The following is a 24,446-nucleotide window of genomic DNA, read 5'->3' on the forward strand; positions in this document are numbered from 1 at the left end:
TCCTCCTTCCCTTCCCTTCCCTCCTCCTTCCCTTCCCTCCTCCTTCCTCCTTCCGTGTTATATTAGTTTCAGGTGTACAATTTAATGATTCAACACTTCTGTGCATTACTCAGTGCTCATCATGGTAACTGTACTCTTTAATTCCCATCAACTGTTTCACCCATCCCCCCACCCACCTCCCACCTGGTAACCATCAGTGTGCTCTCTACAGTTAAGTCTGTTTTTTGGTTTGTCTCTGTTTTTGATGGATAGCACGTTCTGTATGTATCCGTTAGATCTAGTTGGTTTATTGTGTTGTTCAAGTCCTTTATTTCTTCTTTTTGTCTGGTTGTTCTAGTCCTTATTGAATGTAGGGTACTGAAGTCTCCAGCTATTATTGTAGAACTATTTCTCCCTTCAGTTCTGTTAATTTTTCTTCATGTGTTTTGAGGATGTGTGACTAGGTACGTAAATGTTTATAACTGTAATGTCTTCTTGCTGAATCGAACCTTTTATGAATATACACCATCCTTCTTTGTCTCTTACAACCTGTCTTCTAAAGTTTATTTTGTCCAATACTACTATAATCACTCCAACTCTCTTTTGGTACTTCTATTTGTGTGAAGTTATCTTTGCATCTTCTCACTTTCAACCTATTTGTGTCTTTGGATCTGAAGTGAATCTCTTATTCAAACAAAAAACAGACTCAAATACAGAGAGTAAACTGGTGGTTGAGGTGGGTGGGGAGAGGGGTGAAATAGATAAAGAGGATCAAGAGTATACCTATTTTATGAGCACTGAGTAATGTACAGAATTGTTGAATCGTTGTATTGTATACCTGAAACCAACATACACTGTATGTTAGTTATACTTCAATAAAAAGAAAAAAAAAGAAGTGAGTCTTTTATAGACAGCATATAGTTAGATTATGGGTTTTCCCCCATTCTGCCAATATCTGTATTTTGACTGAGAATTAGGCTAATGTTTTTATATTTGAGGTCATTACTGATATGAGGGACTTATTCTGCCATTTTGCCGTTTGTTTCTATACACCTTGTATCTTTTCATCTCTGATTTCCTGCATTACTGTCACCTTTTGTGTTTAGTTCACTTTTTGTAGTGAAACATTTTAATTCCCCTCCCATTTTCTTATACATATATATCTATATATTACAAGTATTATCTTTTTGGTGACCATTGGGATTATGTTTAACATCCTAAACTAATAACACTGATTTGAATTTATACTACCTTAAGTACAATAATGTACAAAATCTCTGCTTCTGTATACCTCCATCCTCACCCCCTTTCAGTTACTGTCACAAATTGCATCATTATACATTGTGTGCCTAATTTGCCTTTGTCTTTTAAATCATCTGGAAAATATAAAGTGGCATTAAAAGCCAAATTTACACTAATACTGGTTTTTATATTGACCATGCATTTACTCTTACCAGAGATCTTTATTTTGTATCACTTTGCCTTGCATCCTTTCATTTCGACTTGAAGGACTCTCTTTAGTATTCTTGCAAGGCAGGTCTAGTAGTAATAAACCCCCTCAGCATGGGAATGTCTTAATGTCTTAATTTCTTTATCATTTTTGAGGGATGGTTTACCAGATAGAGAATTCTCTTTTTAAAAAAGAGTTTTTTTTTTTTTTTTCTTTTAGGACTTTGACTATATCAGTCAGATATAGATACTTTCTGGCCTCCAAAGTTCCTGATGAGAAATCTGATAATCTTATTGAAGATCCCTTATATGTTATGAGTCTTGTTTCTCTCTTGCTGCTTTCAATATTCTCTTTTTGGCTTTGGGTTTTGACAGTTTGGTGATAATGTGTCTCAGTCTTGGTCTCTTTGACTTTATCCTTTTTGGAGTTCATTACACTTCATAAATTTGTAGATTCATATCTCACATCAAATTTGGGAAGTTTTCAGCCATTGTCTTCAAATGATCTCTGCCCCTTTTCCTTTTCCCTTTCAGGATTTCCACAATGCTATTTTGGTTCACTTGATGGTGTCCCACAGGTCTCTCAGGCTCTGTTCACTTTCTTCAGTATTTTTTGTTGTTGTTCTTCCTCAGACTCAGAATTTTAATGGCCTGTCTTCAAGTACACTGATTCTTCTGCTTGCTGAAATCTGATTTTTTAATCTCTCTAGTGAAATTTTCAGTTATTGCAGTTTTCAACTCCAGAATTCCATTTTGGTTTCTTTCTGTATTCTCTATCTCCTATTGATATTTTCATTTTTAAAATCATTTTCATGACCTTTACCCGTATCTTTCTTTAGCTCTCCTGAACATCTTGAAAAGTGCTGTTTAAATGTTTTTGTGTAGTATGCCCACCATCTTCTCTTCCTCATAGATGTTTCTGTCTATTTATTTTGTTGCTTTGAATGAGTCATATCTTTTTTTTTTAAGTGCCTTGTGATTTTTTTGTTGCAAACTAGACATTTGAATTTTATAATGTCGTAAGTCTGGGAATTAGAATCTCCCCCTTCCCCAGAGTGATTTCCTTCTCATACATTTCCTTTTCACAAGGAGAAGGCTAGCTTAATTGTTTGATAAAGCCTCTTCCAGGCCTGAATCTCCTGACTATGACTTATGGTAGCGTCTGAACATTTTCATGTCATGGCAGCCAGGAGCATTAGAGAACAGCCTCGATTTTTAGCTGGTAGAGAATCAGTTGAAATATTTATCAAATTTTAGTTTTAGGAAAAATTGGTTTGATTTCCAGCTTTATTACTGTTAGGTATTTCAGTTTGGGTAAACCGCTTAATCTTTGAGTCTAGTTTCCTCATGAAATGAAGATATTATGCTAAGCAATTCCCAAGTTTCCAGCTAGTCCTAGAGTTCTGTATTTCTACATAATTGAATTATTTCATCATGCTGTTGATGGGGAGTATGACTAATACTATTGAAGCTACTAATTTTATGTTGAGTTTTAAAGTCCATAATTGTTATCTTTGGAAAATATTATTTGACCTACAGTATGTCCAAATCAATTCAGTAAAATCACTTTATAACAGGGAAAAATGGTAGTTGTATATATGAATACATATATTTTTATATAGAACTGATTTTTTTATTGTTGTCAGGTGTCTTTGTGCAATGGACCAGCCTGAGATATAAACTAAAGGTTTTCTCATGTCTTTTCCAAGCCTTTATCTTTCCCTTGGCATGTATGGTGACTTTCTAAATTTCCCATGTATGTGGTTACTTTTGAATGTCCTTGTACTTAAATATGTGGTTCCCCAATGTGGGAAAAAGGTAAAATGTGAGCGTGAGAGGATAGAGGTAAGTCCAGCCCTGTCCCTTAAATGCCCCGGCAGCTGCTTCAGCCAGTGGGGCAACAAGGGCAGGTTGCTTTTGTATCTGCACCTCCATGCCCCCAAGAATACTCCTCCGTCAGAACCCAGATCTACAATTGAACAGCAAGGCTCTTGTCACCTGCGCCTGCGAGCTACCTAAGGACTGTCAGTACAGCTGCCTGCCCTGGGGCTGGGGGCTGGGGCACGGTGGCTGCCAGTGACTGAAATTACCTGTAATTTACCAACCAGGCTTTCCCCTAGAAGCTGCCAGCCTTCAGGTAGATTCTATAGTTTCAGAATTATTGGAGCAGCCAGATTCTGCCAGTTCAATTGTTGTCTAGGTGGGGAAACAGAATCCTGGAGCTTCCTACTCTGCTATCTTCCTTCATATCTACTTTTTCCTCTCTTAACTCACATTTATTTTACAAGTTTTGGCATTTTCCTTCTTCTTTCTCAAGTAATGTTGAAGATGAAGATTTGGATAGAAGTCTCACAGTCAGCTGGGTGGGGGATGGTCTAAGTGGGTGATGGGTGGGCACTTGTTATGATGAGCACTGGGTGTTATATGTAAGTGCGGAATCACGAAATTCTACTCCTGAAACCAATATCACACTATATGTTAACTGACTAGAATTTAAATAAAAATTTCAATAAACAAACAAACAAAAAAAGAAGTCTCACAGTTATGAAGTTATTTCTTATCATTTGGGGAAGTAATTTAGATAGTTTGCTTACTATCCACCTAACATTGTCTTTAGTTACCCAGAAGGCTATGGTATTTACTATTTAAACGTAAGTTTTATCATTCTGTAAGTATTCTTATTTTCTACTTAGAAAGTATTTTTTTAAGTGAAAGTAGTTTTTAAAGATCTTTTCCTTTGTAATATTGATATGTTTAAATTCATGTGCAGAAACCTTTTAAAATTGCAAGTTTCTTATTAGATATGATCTTTAAGAGGAAAAAGATTAACCTACTCAATCTTATTGCAAGGACTGACAGAAAATGGAAGACTTAATTTTTAGTTTTATTATGAAAACTTTAAGCATATATATATGTGTATATATATATGATGTGCATATTTGAAACATTTTGGGTTGTCACAGCTTGAGGAAGGGTGCGAGTGGTGGAAAGGGTAGGTGGTAATACACAGGGCAGCCATACAGCAAAGAATTGTCTGTCCTCAAATGTAAGCTGAGGTTGAAAAATCCTGACCTCTATACAGGACTTAAAATATCTTTACATATTTTCTTTAAAGTATCTTTATATTTTTATAACATTGAGTTGTTCTATCCAAGAATAGGAGACGCTGTTCCATTGTTCAGGTGTACTTTAATGTCATTCAAGTCTGTTTTAAAATTTTCCTCAAGTTTTTTTATGTTTCTTGTAAATTCATTCCTCCAATTCTTTGCTAGTGTCAATGAAGGTTATTGACTTTAGCATGTTAATTTCATATCCTGCTACATCACTGATCAAGTTTTATCATTGATTTTCTGGAGTTATGTACACAGGGTATTATAACACAGCAAATAGAGGTAGTTTTATTTCCTCATTTCCTCTTTACTCATCCTTGTGCATCTAAATGGTTTTTCTTATGTAACTGAATTGATTAAGACATCTAGTAGAATGTTGAATAGAAGTGAAAATAATGGGCATCCTTGTCTTGTTCTTTTTTTTTTTTAAGATTTTATTTTTAAGTAATCTCAACATGGTGCTCAAACTCAAAAACCCAAGATCAAGAGTCACGCTCTACCTACTGAGCCAGCCAGGCACCCCTTGTTCTTGATCATAGTGGAAATGCCTCTAGTCTTTCTTCATTAAATAGGATACTGGTTTTAGGACTAAACTTTATGTATTTTAGCATATTGAGCAAGTATCCCTCAATTCCTATTTTATTGAATGTTTTTACTATCAGTGGTGCTGAATTTTTTTGAAGGTTTCCTCATTGTCTCTAAATATACTCATAATTTTCCCCCTTAGGTACGTACATTATAATATACCTTAGTAAGTGGTATAATAAGGGGAATGGATTGTTGGAGCTGGATTCACGAAAGGGTACACAGAGCAATTAACACTGGAACTGAGTCTGAAGGCTACAGAGAAGTTTGGTGTGTAGAAAAAGGAGGAATGATATTCAACATTAGAAATAATTACATAAATGAGAAGAATGTCATATAAATAATGTGTAAGTCTGTCATAGGCTTTGGATACCAGACTGCACTTAATTCATACCCTCCCAATCCTGTCTCCCCGTTCATTCTCCTGGTCACTCATACACTTTCGCCTTCCTTAAATTAGCTTCCTTTATTCTTTTGGTCACGCTGTCCTTCTGCCCTCTTCCATTTATTGTTTTCTTTGTGTTACTTTCCTATTTATTCCTCTTGCTAGTATCTATTAGAAAGTAAGCCCTTATTTAAATATCATTAATATTTATTCTTTCTACACATTAAGTCTCAGCCAATCATGTGAATCATTAGTGATTTTTTGTTTTCCAGGATGTAAGAGCAGTCCTAAAACTACAAAGTCAACTCAAACCCAAGATTCATCATTTCAGGGGCTAAGAAGGAAAAGACTCAAAAGGGATGAACCCTGGAATTTCATATCAGAAAAACCCTGCATATATGAAGACAGATTAAAGAAACAAAAGGACAAAAAAGAAAGTTTACAAATAATTTCAATCACCCATACAAAAATCCTCACTGTAGAAAGAAACCATAAAAATACTGACTTTGGCCAAAATTTCAGCCTGAAATCAGTCTTTGTTAAGCAACAGAGGGTTGCTAGAGAAAAAACACCCTCAAAATATGAAATACAAAGAAATAGTTTCAAGCAGAATTCAAACTTACTTAACCAACCAAAAATCAAAACAGCAGAGAAGCGGTATAAATGTAGCATATGTGAAAAAGCCTTCATTCACAATTCTTCCCTTCGTAAACATCAGAAAAACCACACCGGAGAGAAATTATTTAAATGTAGAGAATGTTTGAAAGCTTTCAGCCAAAGTTCAGCTCTCATTCAGCATCAAAGAACTCATACTGGAGAGAAACCCTACATCTGTAAAGAATGTGGAAAAGCTTTCAGTCATAGTGCATCCCTTTGTAAACACCTAAGAACCCACACTGTGGAGAAATCCTATAGATGTAAAGAATGTGGTAAATCCTTCAGCAGAAGGTCTGGCCTTTTTATACATCAAAAAATCCACGCTGGAGAAAATCCCCATAGATACAATCCAGGTAGGAAGGCATCCAGCACATCCCTTCCCGGATGTCAGAGAATTCATCTCAGAAAGAAGTCCTATTTATGTAATGAATGTGGCAACACCTTTAAGTCTAGCTCATCCCTTCGTTATCATCAGAGGATTCACACGGGAGAGAAACCTTTCAAGTGCAGTGAATGTGGGAGAGCCTTCAGTCAGAGTGCATCTCTTATCCAGCACGAAAGAATTCACACTGGAGAAAAGCCCTATCGATGTAACGAATGTGGAAAAGGTTTCACTTCTATTTCACGACTTAATAGACACCGGATAATTCATACCGGTGAGAAACTGTATAATTGTAATGAATGTGGCAAAGCCTTAAGTTCTCACTCGACGCTTATCATTCATGAAAGAATTCACACTGGAGAGAAACCGTGTAAATGTAAAGTGTGTGGGAAAGCCTTCCGACAGAGTTCAGCTCTCATTCAACATCAGAGGATGCATACCGGGGAAAGACCCTATAAATGCAATGAGTGTGGGAAAACATTCAGGTGTAACTCATCCCTTAGTAATCATCAGAGAATTCACACAGGAGAGAAACCATATCGATGTCTGGAATGTGGGATATCTTTTGGCCAAAGTGCAGCTCTTATTCAGCATCAAAGGATTCATACAGGAGAAAAACCCTTTGAATGTAACACATGTGGGAAAACTTTTAGACAAAGCTCATCACTCATTGCCCATCAGAGAATTCATACTGGAGAGAAACCATATGAATGTAATGCATGTGGGAAACTATTCAGCCAGAGGTCATCCCTTACTAATCATTATAAAATCCACACTGAAGAGGATTCCTTGAAAGCAGATTTGCATGTGTGAAAGCCTTAAACCAAAGCTCAGCAGAGTATACATACTTGAGATTGATTTAATAAATGTCATGAACATGAGAAAACTTTTCAATTTTAATTTTGTTTCATCAGATATTAAATTCTAAGGATAAAAAGCTCTGACTATGTGATAAATATGTGGAAAACTTTCATACCTGTCAGTCACTTTTTAAAATATCCTAAGACAAGGAAATCACAATTGTAATTTGACTGCAAAACCACAATTTTGACCATTTGTAAGATAAAAGGTGGGGTTTTTCTATCTCTTTATACACCATTATATACTATATGTGATATGTAAACATGAGAAAAATCTGGGTGTAGGAGTGCTGGATTTCTCATTAGAAAGACACCAACTGTATAAGCCAGCAGCATATTTATTAGAACTAACATTTTAATAGCAAACAGAACTGATCTTAAAATATATGCATATATAGACCAAATAACAGATTAAAAAAAAAAAACCTGCAAACTACCTCAGTCTCTGGAATTTGCCTTTTCCTAAATTGTTGTCAAACTTTGTGCATGGTTTTCATTAAAAAAGAGAAAGAAAAAAATGTGTTCTCTTACTCCTTTATTCTTCTAGTCATTTCCAAACTACATCTAACAGTCTCCCAAAATTTTTTTGCACAATTTCTAATTTTGTTCTCAAAATTACTTTTCTTTGTTGCCTTGAAGTTATTTATTATTGAGCTGTACTTGCTGTGTTCTGAACAGCATGTTAATTTAAGTAGAAAAAATACAGTTTTTTGGCAGTCACTTCAAGGTTAAAGCTATTAATATTTTTTTTAGTTGGCTGCAAAAGAAATCCTAAGAAATAATTTAAAGAACATGTCACTGGGGCAAAGTTTTGAAAAGAAATCCATTTCATGAAATAAAAGCACGTTTTCCCTACTTGAGGTTTTCAAATTTTTTTTTTAAAAAAATTCAGACTGCAAAAGCAAATAAAGGAAATAATTCTAAACCTTAGAAATGGTTTACTCAGTAAATGTTTGCTTAATCCTAGGGTTGAGCCAGGTACTATCCCGGACACTGGAAATTGTACAGAAGAAACAGGTCCTAATCTTCAAGAAGTCAGGAATTGAGAGGATGGGGTTGTAGGGAATAGAGAGTAATTAAGCAAATTATCCTAATGTGTTGAAGTTTTCACAGAGAAAGAGATGTTACAATGATACTGTGTTACAAAACATCTTGTAGAGATTTGCACAGGATTCAGAAAGAAGGGAATGGAGCCTAAGCAAGGCAGCTTGACCAGATACAGTGTCCCAGAGACAGGGATGCCTGAGCCCGACGCTGGAAGAACAGGAATGCTCCAGAGAGTGAGATAAATACTTAAAAGAGAGGGAGCCACAGAGGTAAAGGTACATGTGGGTGACAGCATGGCGCATTTGTAGAACATCTATTAAGAACATCTATTAAGTAATGAGAACGACAGATGTTGCAGCTTGAGAAGGAGGCAGAGACCCGATAACCAAAGGTCTTAACTGCCATTCTAAGGAGCTGGAATTGATTCTGAAATTATGGCACTGATGAAAGATGCTCTGTAAGGGAAATTGCTCTGACAATAATGTATGGAGAGTGAGTTTAGGAGGTTGAGGACAACGAGCAGCTGGAGCCCACAAGTATGGGCTGTTACAGTAACTTGAATGATTGGTGAACGAGGCTCTAAACTCAGGCAGGGGCAGTGGAAGCCAAGAATATGTGACCGGTACTAATGCGGTAAAATGTGGCATGGTTTTTACAATCACATAATTGGAAGAGGTGAGTTAAGAAGGAAGGTAGGTTGACTCCCAGGCTTCTTCCTGGTTAACTGGAAGAATGTAATGTATGAAATCAGTCTTTGATTGTGAAAAATCACCATGATGATGATGATGGTGCCATTGCTAAGCAGGAAATACAGGAGTGAACAAGTGTGATTTGGCACATGTTAAGTTGATCGTTCGGGTCCAAAAGGGAATTATGAGTCAGTAGACTAGAATTAGGAGTAATTACAATAGAGTTGGTAGTCAAAACCATAGTACGTGAAATTGGTCAGCAGAGTACAGATTAGAATGAGAAACAAAGGGGTCACAGATAAAACTCAGGAAAACATCACCATATAAGGAGTTGGTGAAAGAGGAGGAAAAGGAATGGCTCTACAGCCAGAAGAGTGATGCCACTGAGCCCAAGGAGAAATGAATGTCAGATGGTCAGTAGCGTTAGGTGCCTCGAATCAAGTGAGAAGGAGTAAGCTGGAATAGTAACCAGGAGAGTACTGGAGACAACTTCAGTGATTTACGGTGAATGGAAGCCAGATTGTTCTAGGTTGGATTATTACGAGGAAGGTGAGAACTAGTGGGCTGTTTTGGACATGTTTCAAGAAGCTTAAAAGAAGAGAAGAAAAGAGGGCTGTATTTAGAGGGGAGAAAATGATTTCTGTGTTAATGGGACAACTATACACGTGCTGAGGGTGAGTTAAAGAAGAGATCATTAGGTGAGACAAATTTTCTGCGATGTTCTAAGGGAACTAGGGTTAGAGCACACGTGAAGAAATTAACCTTACCTTAGGCTGGAGGGAAAAGCCTACAGAAAGATGGGAATGTAGATTAAGTTTCTGTTTGATTTGGAGGTGAAGAAATTTCCTCCTGCTGACCTTCTGTAAAGCAGGAGAAAGATGTCGTTTTTTAGAGATGTTAATTATAGTAGCAATTTTGGGGTCTTTGGGAGCCTAAAATATGTTAATGAGTTTCCATCTGTGATTTGCAGATGTTTTTAGAAAGTCATGGCTCTGAGTTCATTCTATATTCTTGTGTCAAAAGCTCCACTTTTATCACTTTTATATGTCTGTCACCTGTGTTACTTTTTTTTTAAGAAAAAATTTGCTTGTGAATTAGAGTTTAGAAACTGCTTAGGAAAGGGCGGGGGTGGTGCCTGGGTGGCTCAGTCAGTTAAGCGTCTGCCTTCAGCTCAGGTCATGATCCGGGGGTCCTGGGATCGAGCCCTGAGTTGGGCTCCCTACTCAGTGGGGAGCTTGCTTCTCCCTCTCCTCCCCGCTTGTGCTCTCACTCTCTGTCTAATAAATAAAATCTTAAAAAACAAAAAAACTACTTAGGAAGGGGAAGAAAGAATGCTTTAAGAGTGATATGTCTGAAGAGAGACTGGAAAAAAATGTTCAACAGGTGTGTGGAGGTAGATGGAAAGGCATTCACTTCAGAGGCATCAGAAGAAAGTTTGTGCAATGATGAGGAATCATGAGAGGACACGATGTGCTCACTGTACTACTGTAGAAATTATTTTTTAAACTTCATTTTCCAATTATTTGTTACTAGTACATAGAAATACAATTGATTTTTATATATTGACCTTATATCCAGTAACCTTGATAAATTCACTTTTCTCCAATAGCTTACTTGTGTATTTTTTTGGATTTTCTGCATATCATCATCTGTAAATAATGGCTAACTTATTTTTTCTTTTCTACTTGTAATACCTTTTAAATTCTTTTCTTACATTATAGTACTATTTGGCACAAGCCAGTGCAATGCTGAATACAAATACTAACATTCAGTATTTTACCATTTAATGTGTTACCTTTAATTTGTGGTTATCTGTTATCAGAATAAGGACATTCCCTTGAATTCCTAGTGTGCTGTGAGTTTTTTTTTTTAAATCACAAATGGTAGTATTGGGGGCGCCTGGGTGGCTCAGTCGTTAAGCGTCTGCCTTCAGCTCAGGTCATGGTCCCAGGGTCCTGCGATCGAGCCCCACATCGGGCTCCCTGCTCCGCGGGGAGCCTGCTTCTCCCCCTCCCACTCCCCCTGCTTGTGTTCCCTCTCTTGCTGTCTCTCTCACTGTCAGATAAATAAATAAATGTATGTTTTTTTTAAAAAGGTAGTATTTTGTCATATTCATTTTCTGCATTGGATCAAAATGACCATATTATTTTCTCTTCATTCTTTATTTTTTAAAGATTTTATTTATTTATTTGACAGAGAGAGACATCGAGAGAAGGAACACAAGCAGGGGGAATGGCAGAGGGGGAAGCAGGCTTCCCGCGGAGCAGGGAGCCCGATGCGGGGCTCGATCCCAGGACCCTGGGATCATGACTTGAGCCGAAGGCAGACTCTTAACGACTGAGCCACCCAGGCGCCCCTTCTCTTCATACTTTAATAGAGAAGTACATTGATTGAATTTTTATGTTAACCAATGTCACATTCCTGAAATAAATCCTACTTGGTCATAATATATCATCATATATGTGTATGTGTGTGATCAGGTTTCTTCCTTAATAAATAGAAGTCTGAAGAATTGACCAAGACTGTATTCTAAGAATTCAGAGCAGAATTGTTATCATTCAGATCTGAAGAATGGATGGAATCATAATACCTGGAGAGGAAAGAAAAGGCAAGGACAAGTGTCCTATAGGAGCAAAAGACTCAGAGGGAGAGTGAATACAGCATCTGTAGGGACCAGCAGGGAAACTAGCCTTGCTGGTGTAGAGGGCTCCTGATAGGATAAAACAAAAAGAAATACTGGAAATGAAAGCTAGAATTAGGTTATCAGAGACCCTGAGTGCTGTCTGAAACTGTAAGAGCTGGGCTATGATCCTTTAGATGTTAAGTCACTATTTATATCTGAGGAGCAAATGGTCAATTTCAAGACCATGTTGTCTGATGGGACTGAGGGATGATTTGGTAATTTCTGGCTTGTGAAACTGGCTGGAAGACAGGTTCTCGGGAGTAGGCGTTGGGAGAGTCTGTGAAAAATGTTCTCAGTGCACAGCACAAAGAGAGCAGAGGGTAGCTCCATTCTTGGTCCCTGACAACTGTCCTGGTCTTACGTCAAATGCCACAGATGACAAAATGCTCAAAGCTGACCTTGGGACATTTTTCAAAGTCAAGGTGCAGTTATACTTTCAAAATCAGAAGATACAATCCAGTTAGTATTGTAGGCCAGTATGTTTCAGGTTATAAATCAAGTGTGTCAGGAATACATTTTCCAAGAGCTATAAGAAAAAGGTTTTCATTTTGAGAGATAACTTCCTATTGGAAGACTGGACGAAGAGTCAAGAGACCTGCATATTTGTCTGCCCCCATTCTGCTTCAAGTTATATAGTCTCTGGCCTTTTCAACTCTACAAATTCCACTGTGTTGTTTCATCTACTGCATCTACTTTCTTTATGGTTCCTAATGGTGTAGATCAACTCAAAATTTTATATTTCTATCTTATGCATTTTTGTGTAGAAATGTTGAGATGAGCACAAAAAGAACTACAAAGAAATCCTATTTTCATCAATCAAATTGTTAGTAATACTATTAGCACATATTGTTGGATAAAATAATTAAATTATACATTATGAACTAAAAATTTCAACCTAAAAATGAATTGTTGTAGGAAGATGGAGTTGACAGATATAATTTTCCCTATTTTCCCCACTAAGTACACCTAAAAACTCATAAAAAGACTGAGAAGTGGAGAGAAGATAGGTCAGGTAGTTCGCGAACCTCAGGAAAAGAGGAATGATGTGATTTGGGGTTTTTTTGCCTCATATGCCCCAGACTTGGAGCTGAAGAAGCAGGAACCTAGACAGACACACAAAAATATTGCAAAGCCCCAACAAGAACCTGCTTTCTTTATAACCAAAGGGCCAAGAAAGGGGTACCCCTAGCAAGACAAAAAACTCTTAGACATCAACCACTCTACTCTAGCCAAGCAACACAGAAAAAACTGGTCCTATCACTACCTGCACCAGCAAAGGCTGAGTGGGGAGCCTAGATGTGCCCCCTGCTTGTGAGGCTGTAGAAAGAGCTCATAAAACCCTGCTGGGTGGCGTCCGAAAAGCCCAAGTGCTAGGACACGCATCCATGCTGGCTGGCAATGAACACCCCACTTTCTCAGCAATGACAGTGGAGACCAGGTGGGGAACCTGGACATTCCCCACTCCCACTCAGTATTAGTAAGAGAGCATCCCCTCCCCCTCCCTTCGGGGGTGGTATCAGAGGAGGCCTAGTGCAAAGCCGGAACTTTTACTACTGCCCAGCAGTAACGAGGCCACAATCCCACCTCATGGTGTCACTGGAGGCCAAAAGAGTAGGAACAACGCACTCTAACCCCTCAGCCAGAATAATGTCAGTGAAGGCCTAGTGCGGAACTAGAAATCCCACTACCAAGCAATAAAAAGGAGACCTTTACCTCCTTGGGTATTTGGTGGGGGGGGGGGGGCAGCAAATGGGGAAATTGGGCTTCTACCCTCCATGGCCATAATGAAGTAGCACCTCCTCTTCCTTTGCTAGAGCAGTATCAAAGCAAGCCAGGTGAAATAGAAGGTTCAAATAAGATCCAGAGTTTCACAGCAATATGCAAAATGTGCAGGATTCAACAAAAGACTCACCAAACCAAATCATGACCTGAGCCAAAATGAAGAGTTGGATGCTTAACTGACTGAGCCACCCAGGTGCCCCCTTTTCTGTCAGTTTTTGCTTAATGTTTCTAGTGCTCTGTTATTAGGTGCATTTATATTTTTGTTTATTATACCTGCTTTTCTCATTAAGGGCTTTAATGCAGAATATATAAAGAACATTCACAAACAGGCCCCCCCCCAAAAGATCTGAGCCTTCACTTAAGAAGATACACAAACGTCGATTAAGCACATAAAAAGCTATTCAAAATTGATTATTGGAGAAATGTAAATTATAACCACAATGAGACATCATCACATACACACACACACACACACACACAGCCCAGAATGCCTAAAATTTAGAAGACTGACAATGCCAAGTGCAGACAAGAATATAGTACAATTAGAACAGTCACACATTACTGAGAGGAATGCAGAATGGTTCACCCCTTGAATTATTATATATTCTTAATGGAATGGCTTTTTCATCATTATAAAATGTCCTTCTTCATCTCTAGTAACATTTCTGGGCGGGGAAGAGAGACAGAGGGAGGAAACAAAATTTACTCACATAAATTTCCTATTTGAGAATTTATCCCCTGGAGATGTAATCATTGGAAATAAAATAACTTTTGGATTGTTCTTGTTGCCCTTTATTTTTCAACGTGGGGCACGATCTCACAACCCTGACATCTTGACCTGAGGCGAAATCAAGAGTTGAAGGCTTAACTGACTGAGCCACCCAGGTGCCTCAACATTTTTTGTTTAGAAGTCTATCTTGTCTTTTACAGTATAGCTAGTCCAGCTTTATTGTGATTGCTCTTTGCATGAAATATATTTATTCATCCTTTTATTTTCTATCTATTTGTATCTTTGAATCTAATGTGTCTCCTGTAGACAGCATATGGTTCAATCTTTTTTTTTTAAATCTAGACTGACAATCTCACCTTTTTTTTTTTTTAATTTATTTATTTGAGAGAGAAAGAGAGAGATCACGAGTTGGGGGAAAGGTAGAAGGAAAAGCAGACTCCCCATTGAGCAGGGAGCCTGACACGGGACGCAATCCCAGGACCCTGAGATCACGACCTGAGCTGAAGGCAGATGCTTAACCGACTGAGCCACCCAGGCGCCCAATCTCACCTTTTGAATGTGTTGTATTCCATTCACATTTAAGGCTTTTATTGACATAGTTTTATTTACAACTGCATTTTAGCTTTTGTTTTCTGTATGTCTTATGTAGTTTTTGTTCCTCTATTCCTCTTTTACAGTAAGCAGAAATTTTACAAAATAACATTTTAATTTCTATGATTTTTTTCACTATAATTTTTTAAATTTTTTATTTTTATGTTAATCACCATACATTACATCATTAGTTTTAGATGTAGTGTTCCATGATTCATTGTTTGTGCATAACACCCAGTGCTCCATGCAGAACATGCCCTCTTTAATACCCATCACCAGGCTAAACCATCCTTCCACCCCCCTCCCCTCTAGAACCCTCAGTTTGTTTCTCAGAGTCCATCGTCTCTCATGGTTCGTCTCCCCCTCCGATTTCCCCCCCTTTATTATTCCCCTCCTGCTATCTTCTTCTTCTTCTTTTTTTTTTTTTTAACATATAATGTATTATTTGTTTCACAGGTACAGGTCTGTGATTCAACAGTCTTACACAATTCACAGCACTCACCATAACACATACCCTCCCTAAGATCCATCACCCAGCCACCGCATCCCTCCCACCCCCACCACACCAGCAACCCTCAGTTTGTTTCCTGAGATTAAGAATTCCTCATATCAGTGAGGTCATATGATACATGTCTTTCTCTGTTTGACTTATTTCACTCAACATAATACCCTCCAGTTCCATCCACGTCATTGCAAATGGCAAGATCTCATTCCTTTTGATGGCTGCATAATATTCCATTGTATATATATACCACATCTTCTTTTTTCAAAGAAATGGAACAAATAATCCTAAAATTTGTATGGAACCAGTAAAGACCCCGAATAGCCAGAGGAATGTTGAAAAAGAAAAGCAAAGCTGGCGGCATCACAGTTCCGGACTTCAAGCTCTTTTACAAAGCTGTCATTATCAAGACAGTATGGTACTGGCACAAAAACAGACACATAGATCAATGGAGCAGAATAGAGAGCCCAGAAATGGGCCCTCAACTCTATGGTCAACTCATCTTTGACAAAGCAGGAAAGAATGTCCAATGGAAAAAAGTCTCTTCAACAATGGTGTTGGGAAAATTAGCCATATGCAGAAGAATGAAACTGGACCATTTCCTTACACCACACACAAAAATAGACTGAAAATGGTTGAAAGACCTCAATGTGAGACAGGAGTCCATCAACATCCTAAAGGAGAACACAGGCAGCAATCTCTTCGACCTCAGCCGCAGCAACTTCTTCCGAGAAACATCGCCAAAGGCAAGGGAAGCAAGGGCAAAAATGAACTATTGGGACTTCATCAAGATAAAAAGCTTTTGCACAGCAAAGGAAACAGTCAACAAAACCAAAAGACAACCGAAAGAATGGGAGAAGATATTTGCAAATGACATATCAGATAAAGGGCTAGTATCCAAAATCTATAAAGAATTTCACTATAATTTTTAAAGTTGTTTCTTTAGTGTTTCCTCTAGGGCTTACCTTCTACATCTTAACTTACTAAAATCAGCTTCAGATTTATTTAACTTAGTTCCAGTGAGATATAGAAACATTACTCCTATATAACTATTCCCCTTTGCCCCTTTTTATGGTATTATTGTTAGATATACTACATCTATAAATATTACAAACCCAACAAGTACATTGTTATAGTTATTATGTAATGTTATGACTTTTGAAGCTGAGAAAAGAAAGGAGAACAAGTAAATATTTATAGCTTTTTTTTATATTAACCTCATTATTTACCATTTCTGGTTTTCTTCATTCCAGTAAATAAAAAGCTATTCAAAATTAATTATTGGGGAAATGTAAATTATAACCACGATGAGACACTATCTCAAGTAATATTCTTAGCCCCGAACAGCTTTGCTTCCATCTACCTTCTTTGTGCTATACTGACAAATATTTCTAAATGTTAGGCCTGACAATACATTACCTGCATACTGCTTTATATTGTTACTTTGTAAATCAGTTAAGCAAAGGGTAAGAAATATGAATATATACTTTTATAATTACACAATTACCTTTTCCAGCATTCTGTTTTATCATGCCAATTTAAATTATCATCTGAAAAACTTCCTTTAATGTTTTGCAAGATGGGTTTGGTAGGAACAAATTTTATTTTTGTTTATCTGGGGTTGTCTTTATTTTTGTCTTCATTTTTAAAAGATAGCTTTGCTGAGGGTTGCCTGTGTGGCTCAGTCGGTTAAGCATCTGCCTTCGGCTCAGGTCATGATCCCAGGGTCCTGGGATCGAGCCCCACATCAAGCTCCCTGCTCAGTGGGGAGCCTGCTTCCCCCTCTCCCGCTCCCCATGCTTATTCATGTGTGCTCTCTCTCAAATAAATAAATAAAATCTTAAAAAAAAAAGATAGCTTTGCTGAATATGTGATTCTTCTTTGACAGATTTTTTTTCCTTTGAGCTCTTTGAATATGTTAGCCCACTGCTTTGTAGCCTCCATTGTTTCTGATAAGAAGACAGCTGTTATTCTTACTAAGTTTCCCTCCTAAGTGATGAGTGATTATTCTCCTGCTGTATTCAAGATTATCTCTTTGGTTTTGGCTCTTTGTACTTTTAATATAATGTATCTAATTGTGGATCTCTTTGAATTCATTTTACTTGGAGTTTGTTGACCTTCCTGACTCTGTGGGTTGTTGTTTTTCAGTAATTTTGGATATTTTCAGTCACTACTTCCTCAAAATATTTTTCTGCTCCCTTCTCTCCCCTGGTACTGCCATTAAACATATGTGGGTGTGCTTAACCATGACCTACATTTTCCCTGAGTCTCCTTTCATTTTTCTTTATTCTTTCTTCTCTCTCCTATTTTCAAGTTTGCTAATTCTTTCTTCAACTAGTTCAAATCTGTTAAGACCCTCTAGTAAATTTTTCATTTCGATTGTACCTTCCAGCTATTTTGAGGTCTTTTTCTGTTTAATCCAACATCTATTAACAGGCAGTTTCTGGGGCTTGTTTATTTCCCAATGTACATACGGGGCATCCTTTCCTGTCTCATATTTTTTGTTGGAAACTGGACATTGTACACAATGTGTGACAATATGGTAGATAATATTGTGGCAAATCTGAGTACTTACCACTCCCACAAGATCTTTATTTCTATTTGCTGGTTTATTTTTTTAACTGGCTAGATTATTTTAGTGAACTCTACCCAACACAATGTTAAACCTCTCATATTGCAATTCAATGGTTGCAACCCTGGCCTCTCAAACAGAAGTGGGATCCAGGTTTAAATGACTTTAAGTCCCATCTTTAAGTCCTAGATCTGGTTCAGAGTCAGACCACCACTGTTGCTGGGGCCTGAGGTCTCCAAGCAGAAGTACAGAAAATGGGTATAGATGTGACCAGCCAGGACCCAAGGTTCCCAGAATCCATCCCAGTACTTGGGTGTCCTCAATATGGTTTTCTGTGGGAGGGACCCCAAACTGACCCTCAGGAACATAGAAATGGGCCAGGCCTGGAGCTGGTCCTGGGAAGTGGGACATGGCCATGTGCACAGGGAAGAGCTATACAGAACAGACACTTTCAGGGCTGGGTTAGGTGGCCCAGGCCTCTGTCCCTGGATTACTGCCTCAAGACTTGCCTTCCACAGGGGCCATGGCCACTTTGAACAGGCTGGCAGCAGAATCCCATGGCGCCACTGCTTTGAGCCCAAGTTGTTGAGGAGGAACCAGGAAAGAGAGGCAGGGACAAGCTCAGAGTGTTAAATCCTTTCCAGTCTCATGCAGATAGGACCATGGGCAGAAGCTGGTCTCATAATTCTCCACCCTGCTCAGGGCACAGTGTGGTGGGCCAGCCCACACTGGTCACTTAAGGGCCATAAAGTCGAATATAGAAGAGACCTACCTGAGGAGATATGTTCCTCCCAGTTCTGGCCCAGCGTCTGCTTCAGGGCTTCTCCATAAGGACAGGCCAGGGTTCACTTGTTGGCCGCATGTATAGTCAGTCCAAGGTAAGTCCTGCAAACTCACCAGCATCTGGGGACATTGTTGCCAGCTCTTCTTCATGGCCCTGGGCTTGGGCACAAAGCAACTGTCCTTGTCAGGATGTGATTCTTGGGTGCCTGGGTGGCTCAGTCGTTAAGTGTCTGCCTTTGGCTCAGGTCATGATCCCGGGGTCCTGGGATCGAGCCCCACATCGGGCTCCCTGCTCAGCGGGAAGCCTGCTTCTCCCTCTCCCACTCCCCCTGCTTGTGTTCCCTCTCTCGCTGTGTCTCTGTCAAATAAATAAATAAAATCTTAAAAAAAAAAAAAAAAGGATGTGATTCTTCTTCCTTGACTCAAGATGAAACTCATTTCCAAGTATTCCCCATTCTTGTAGGAAACTCTGGATTTCCTGATCTCTCCAAGGACTGGCCTGGAAGGAACAGAGAAATGTGGATGCTCTTTGGCATGACTCACTCCTGATATGTGAGTGGTTTTCAGAGACTCTCCTTCTATGCTGATAAGGCCCACATATGCCTTTATGTCTGCTGGTGGGAGATGAGAGATCCTTAAATGGGAAGGTCAGGAACAAGCATCACTGGGCCAAGTAATGTCCAATCCCCATACTCATAAACCTGTCAGGAAGCATCTGTGTGTCTGGATATTATTCAAGTTCATGAATGAAAAAAAATCTGAAAACTGACTGAACAAAAGGATTTTAACTAAGGAATTCCTGGCCTGGAAGGGGGCTCTTCCTTTGTTTTAGGGAATGTGGTACCTGTCCTTGCAAGGGGCCTCATTTACCTTCCACTCACCAGGATTCTGTGGGCAAAGACAGGGCTCCAGGTACCCAGAGTCACGCCTATCATCCACAGAGTTGCCCTGTGGGCCAGGATAGGAACTTAGGGCTGGTGAAGGTCCTAAGGCTAGGGTGGGAAATATGGAGAAAAAGAAAAGTGGCTGTTAGATTGTTGTGACCAGAAGGCTGCTCTTGTCCCAGAGTTTCTTTTTCTTCCTTTGCTGCCTTAAGATTTCTAATATTTCAGTTAACATAATGCCCTAGGTCCATCCATGCTGTCACAAATGGCATGATCTCATCCTTCTTTATGGATGAGTAATAATCTATTGTGTTTATATACCACCTCTTCCTTATCCATTCATCTATCAGTGATGGACACTTGGGCTGTTTCCGTATCTTGGCTCTTATAAATAATGCTGCAGTAAACATAGGGGTGCACATATCTTTTCAAGTTAGTGGTTTTGTTTTCTTTGGGTAAATACCCAGTAGTGGGAATATTGGATCATACGGTATTTCTGTTTTTAATTTTTGAGGAATTTCCATACTGTATTCCACAGTCGCTGCACCCATTTATATTCCCACCAACAGTGCACAAAGTTTCCTTCAGTCAGATTGAGAAAGACAAATACCATATGATTTCACTTGTGTGTGGAATCTAAAAAAAAAAACACATGAATAAGCAAACAAGCAGAATCAGACCAGTAAATATAAATATAGAGAACAAACTGATGGAGAGGAGTGGAGAGATGGGCAAAATGGGTAAAGGGGAGTGGAAGATACTGTCTTCCAGTTATGGAATGAAAAGTCACTGGAATAACTAAATGGCACAGCATAAGGAATATACTCAATGATAAGGTAATAGCATTAAATGGTGACAGAAGGAGCTACCCTTGTGGTGAGCATGTGTGGTGAACAAGGGTAGAAACTTGTCAAATCGCCATGTTACACACTGAGACTAATGTAACATTGTGTCAGCTATACTCGAGTTGAGAAAAAGAAAAAGATTTTTCATATCTCAGTGGAGTCACCTTTTTTTAATTAATTTTTAAAATTTTTTAATTTAATAATAAAAGTTATTTTACCATGAGGCAATCTATTAATGTCTGACCTGCGAACCTGTTAAAATATGGGAAGTCACAGTATTGAAAATAATAATCTAATGTTCTAGGAAGTAAGCTAGAATCATGTCATTTTTTTTTTTAAGATTTTATTTATTTGAGAGAAAGAGAGACAGAGACAGCACGAGCAGGAAGGGTGGGAGGGGCAGAGGCAGAGGGAGAAACAGGCTCCGCACTGAGCAGGGAGCCCGATGAGGGGCTCGATCCCAAGACCCTGAGACCATGACCTGAGTCGAAGGCAGCCGCTCAACTGATTTTATTTATTTTATTTATTTTATTTGAGATTTTATTTATTTATTTTATTATTTTATTTGAGAGAGAGAATTTTTACTTATTTATCTGAGAGAGAGATTTTATTTATTTATTTGAGAGAGAGAGAATGAGCAGTGGAGAGGGGCAGAGGGAGAGGTAGAGAGAGAGAGAGAGAGAGCACAAGCAGGGGAGCAGCAGAGGGACAGGGAGAAGCAGACTCCCTGCTGAGGAGGAAGCCCGATGTGGGACTCGATCCCAGGACCCGGAGATCATGACCCAAGCGGAAGGCAGACACTTAACCGACTGAGCCACCCAGGCGCCCCAAGAATCATGTCATTTTAAAGTAATAAAGAGTCCCAAGCTTCCCCTTCTGCCTGTGATGAAAGCATAAGATACAGACTTCCAGCACCAAATGAGTAAAGAGCCAGATGAACTATATGAAATGTAACAATAGGAGAACAGGACAGTGTCTGGAGGCAGGAACCAAATGACAGGAGCCCCAAGGCTGCCCCAGCTCAGAGCCTGCAGAGCTTCCAGGATGCAGTGAGGAGGGGATCCAGGCAGAGAGTGGGGGTCCCCCTGAGTTAAGGAAACAGGGATGATAATTTGAGGAGAGAAAGGCAGCCTCGGGTCCAAGTACCAAGGAGGTACTTGCTGCAACGAGGGGCAGTTGAAAAAATATCAGAGGAGTCCAATGGGAGTTTGGTAAAAGAATCTGTTAGCATGACTGGCCCAATCTCTAAATAGTGCCTTTACCTAAATTTTTAAAGAAGTTTCTAGTCTTTTTAAAAATGTCTAATTGGGGTGCACCTGGGTGGCTCAGAGAGCTAAGCTGCCAACTCTCGATTTCTGCTCAGGTCATGATCTCAGGGTCATGGGATCGAGCCCTGCATCAGGCTCTGCATGCTCAACAGGGAGTTGGAGCCTACTTGAGATTCTCTCCCTCTCCCTCTCCCTCTGCCCCTTCTCCTGCTTGTGTGCTCTCTAAAATAAATAAATACATCTTTAAAAAAATATCTAATTGGCATTGTGAAATTATATGGCTTTTATGATATCAATTCTTTGAAATGTTTAAGACTACTTCATAGCCTAGCATGTCATTTTTTTTTAAAGTGTAATAAAAATGTGTTTTCATTAATTTTTGAATGCAGTATTCTATATGTCTATTCATTAAATCAAAGTTGTTTATTTTGCTCTTCAGAAATTCCATATCTTTAGTGACATTTTGGGGGGAGGGGTCAGCTTTTCTACCAGTTACTGATAAAGACAGGTTAAAAATACCTCTGTAATGGATTTGTCAATTCTCCTGTCAATTTTTGCTTTATATATTTTGAAGCTACATTGTTAAATATGTAAGATTTCATTAATATTTTTTCTTGGTGAATTAACTTTTTATTGATATGTAATTACCTTTCCTATTTCTCGTAATATTTTTTTCTTAATGTGTGATTTTTTATTGAACTAAATGTAGCCACATGAATTTTCTTTGGTTAATATTTACCAGATGTATCTTTTCCCAACATTCTACTTTTAAGATGTGTGTATCCTTGTTTTAGCATATAGCTATGTTTCTAAAAATCTAGTCTTACAGTATTTTACTTTTTTTTTTTTTTTTAAAGATTTTATTTTTTTTATTTATTCATGAGAGACAGAGAGAGAGACAGGGGCAGAGGGAGAAGCAGGCTCCCCGCGGAGCAGGGAGCCCGATGCGGGACTCGATCCCAGGACCCTGGGATCATGACCTGAGCCGAAGGCAGATGCTTAACCGACTGAGCCACCCAGGCATCCCAGTATTTTACTTTTAATTGGAAAGTTCAGCCCATGTGCATATCTAGTGATTACTGATAGACCTGGATTTATTGCTACCATCTCCTTATGTACCTTTAATTTGTCCAAATTTTTGTTTCTGGGTTTTTTGCATATGTGGTTTATTTCATTTTATTCTATTCTATTCTATTCTATTTTATTTTACTTTACTTTTTATTTTTTTGCCCTCCCTCTCCCCTACCCCATTCCCTCTGCCTACTTGTTTGAAACTGCACACTCTATGTTGTATGTGTCAAGGACCATTTCTCTATCAGAGCAACTATGATGAATATGTTCATGTAGTTTCTAATGTAAGAATGACCTGTAATGGTGGAGAAACTGGTTCAAGGTATTTGTCTTACCGTAGAGACATATTTTTACTTAGTTTGGTGCTATCTGGGTTACTTCAGCTTGATTAAATGAATTGTGAAAACTTTCATATTGTTCAATATTTTGCAATAGTTCACACAACTCTCAAGAGAAAATAAAGTTAGTTAAATGAATTAAGGCACTAGTTAAAAGTAGTAAAGAAATAATTTATTCAGTACTACTGCAATAGGGGAGAGAGGCTTCAGTAAAACTGAACTCAACTCCCAATACAGCAAAGACAGCTGGGGATTTACAGTAACACGGTAAGGGGATCAGTGGATGGAAAATTACCAAAAGGAGACAGCAAGTTGGGGGATTCTTGCAAACCTGTCTCAACAGGATTCTTGTTAAAGGCAGGCCAAGGACGTAGACATCAAGAGTAGGGGATAAGGAAATTGATCGGATACCAAGAATGGGGTTTCTACCTAAACTGACTTAGCAGGACTCTTGCTAAAACTAGGGCACCGCAGGCTAGGATTGGGCCCAGTGTGGCCTAGGAGAGAGAGGACTCGGAGGAAACTGAAGTTTGTGGTCAACTGTCACAACTATAGAAAGAGGCAGAGAAAATTAGCATTTATCTTGATAAAAACAAGTATCACAATCTACGCTACCATATTGATAAGTCCCGAATGTCACGTATTTCTCCCAAGTTCCGGCGACAGATAAAGCTGAACCAACTCTGGCCATACGTTTAACTAGACATTTTCGCCGCATTCCACACTGTGCGATACTGAGCACCTAGCGCAGCGCCCGACACCGAGCTAGCGGTGGGGGTACAGTAATCTCCGTTCACGGAGGGCCCACCACGTAGACGGCACAACTTTGCAGGGGACTCATCTCACAAGAGAAAAGTGAGGCTTACTTAAGGCGCTCTGCCCCTTCTCCCCTCCGCGTGGGTTAAGCGCCGACAGGCTCTAACGAGGAGGGGCTTCTTTGGGGTAGCCGGGGCAAGGTCGTCACCCGGTCCCCTCGCAGCTTCCCAAGACAACACCCGATTAACGAGGCGCAGCCATGCCGGAAGCCCCCACGGTTCTACGGTTGGGATCGCCCCGCCCGCCCGCGGGCTCGCGCCTGCGCACTCCGACTGCCGCGCCGCGCCGCGCCCCTGCAGCCTTGTGGGAAATGTAGTCTGGCGCCCAGGGCGTAGGCGCCGGGCAGGGCTGCGTCCGCACTGGTTGCTCCCGCTCCAGCTGGGAGAGGGTGAGTGCTGGGCCGCGGTAAGACGCACCGCATCGGGTTGGCGCCAGGCG

General features: G+C 39.3%; 1 protein-coding gene across 1 annotated transcript in view; it reads left to right on the top strand.

Annotated features, from left to right (window-relative positions):
* Positions 1-7,908, top strand: part of LOC110581181 (zinc finger protein 354B) — an 18,497-nt gene extending 10,589 nt beyond the window's left edge. The window contains exon 5 of the mRNA XM_021690936.2: positions 5,781-7,908. Coding sequence (XP_021546611.2) covers positions 5,781-7,360 — 1,580 coding nt within the window. The 3' untranslated portion in view covers positions 7,361-7,908. The remainder of the gene's footprint in view (positions 1-5,780) is intronic.
* Positions 7,909-24,446: the final 16,538 nt, after the last annotated feature.

Source organism: Neomonachus schauinslandi, chromosome 7, assembly GCF_002201575.2.
Source record: "Neomonachus schauinslandi chromosome 7, ASM220157v2, whole genome shotgun sequence".
Taxonomy (NCBI): Eukaryota; Metazoa; Chordata; class Mammalia; order Carnivora; family Phocidae; genus Neomonachus; species Neomonachus schauinslandi.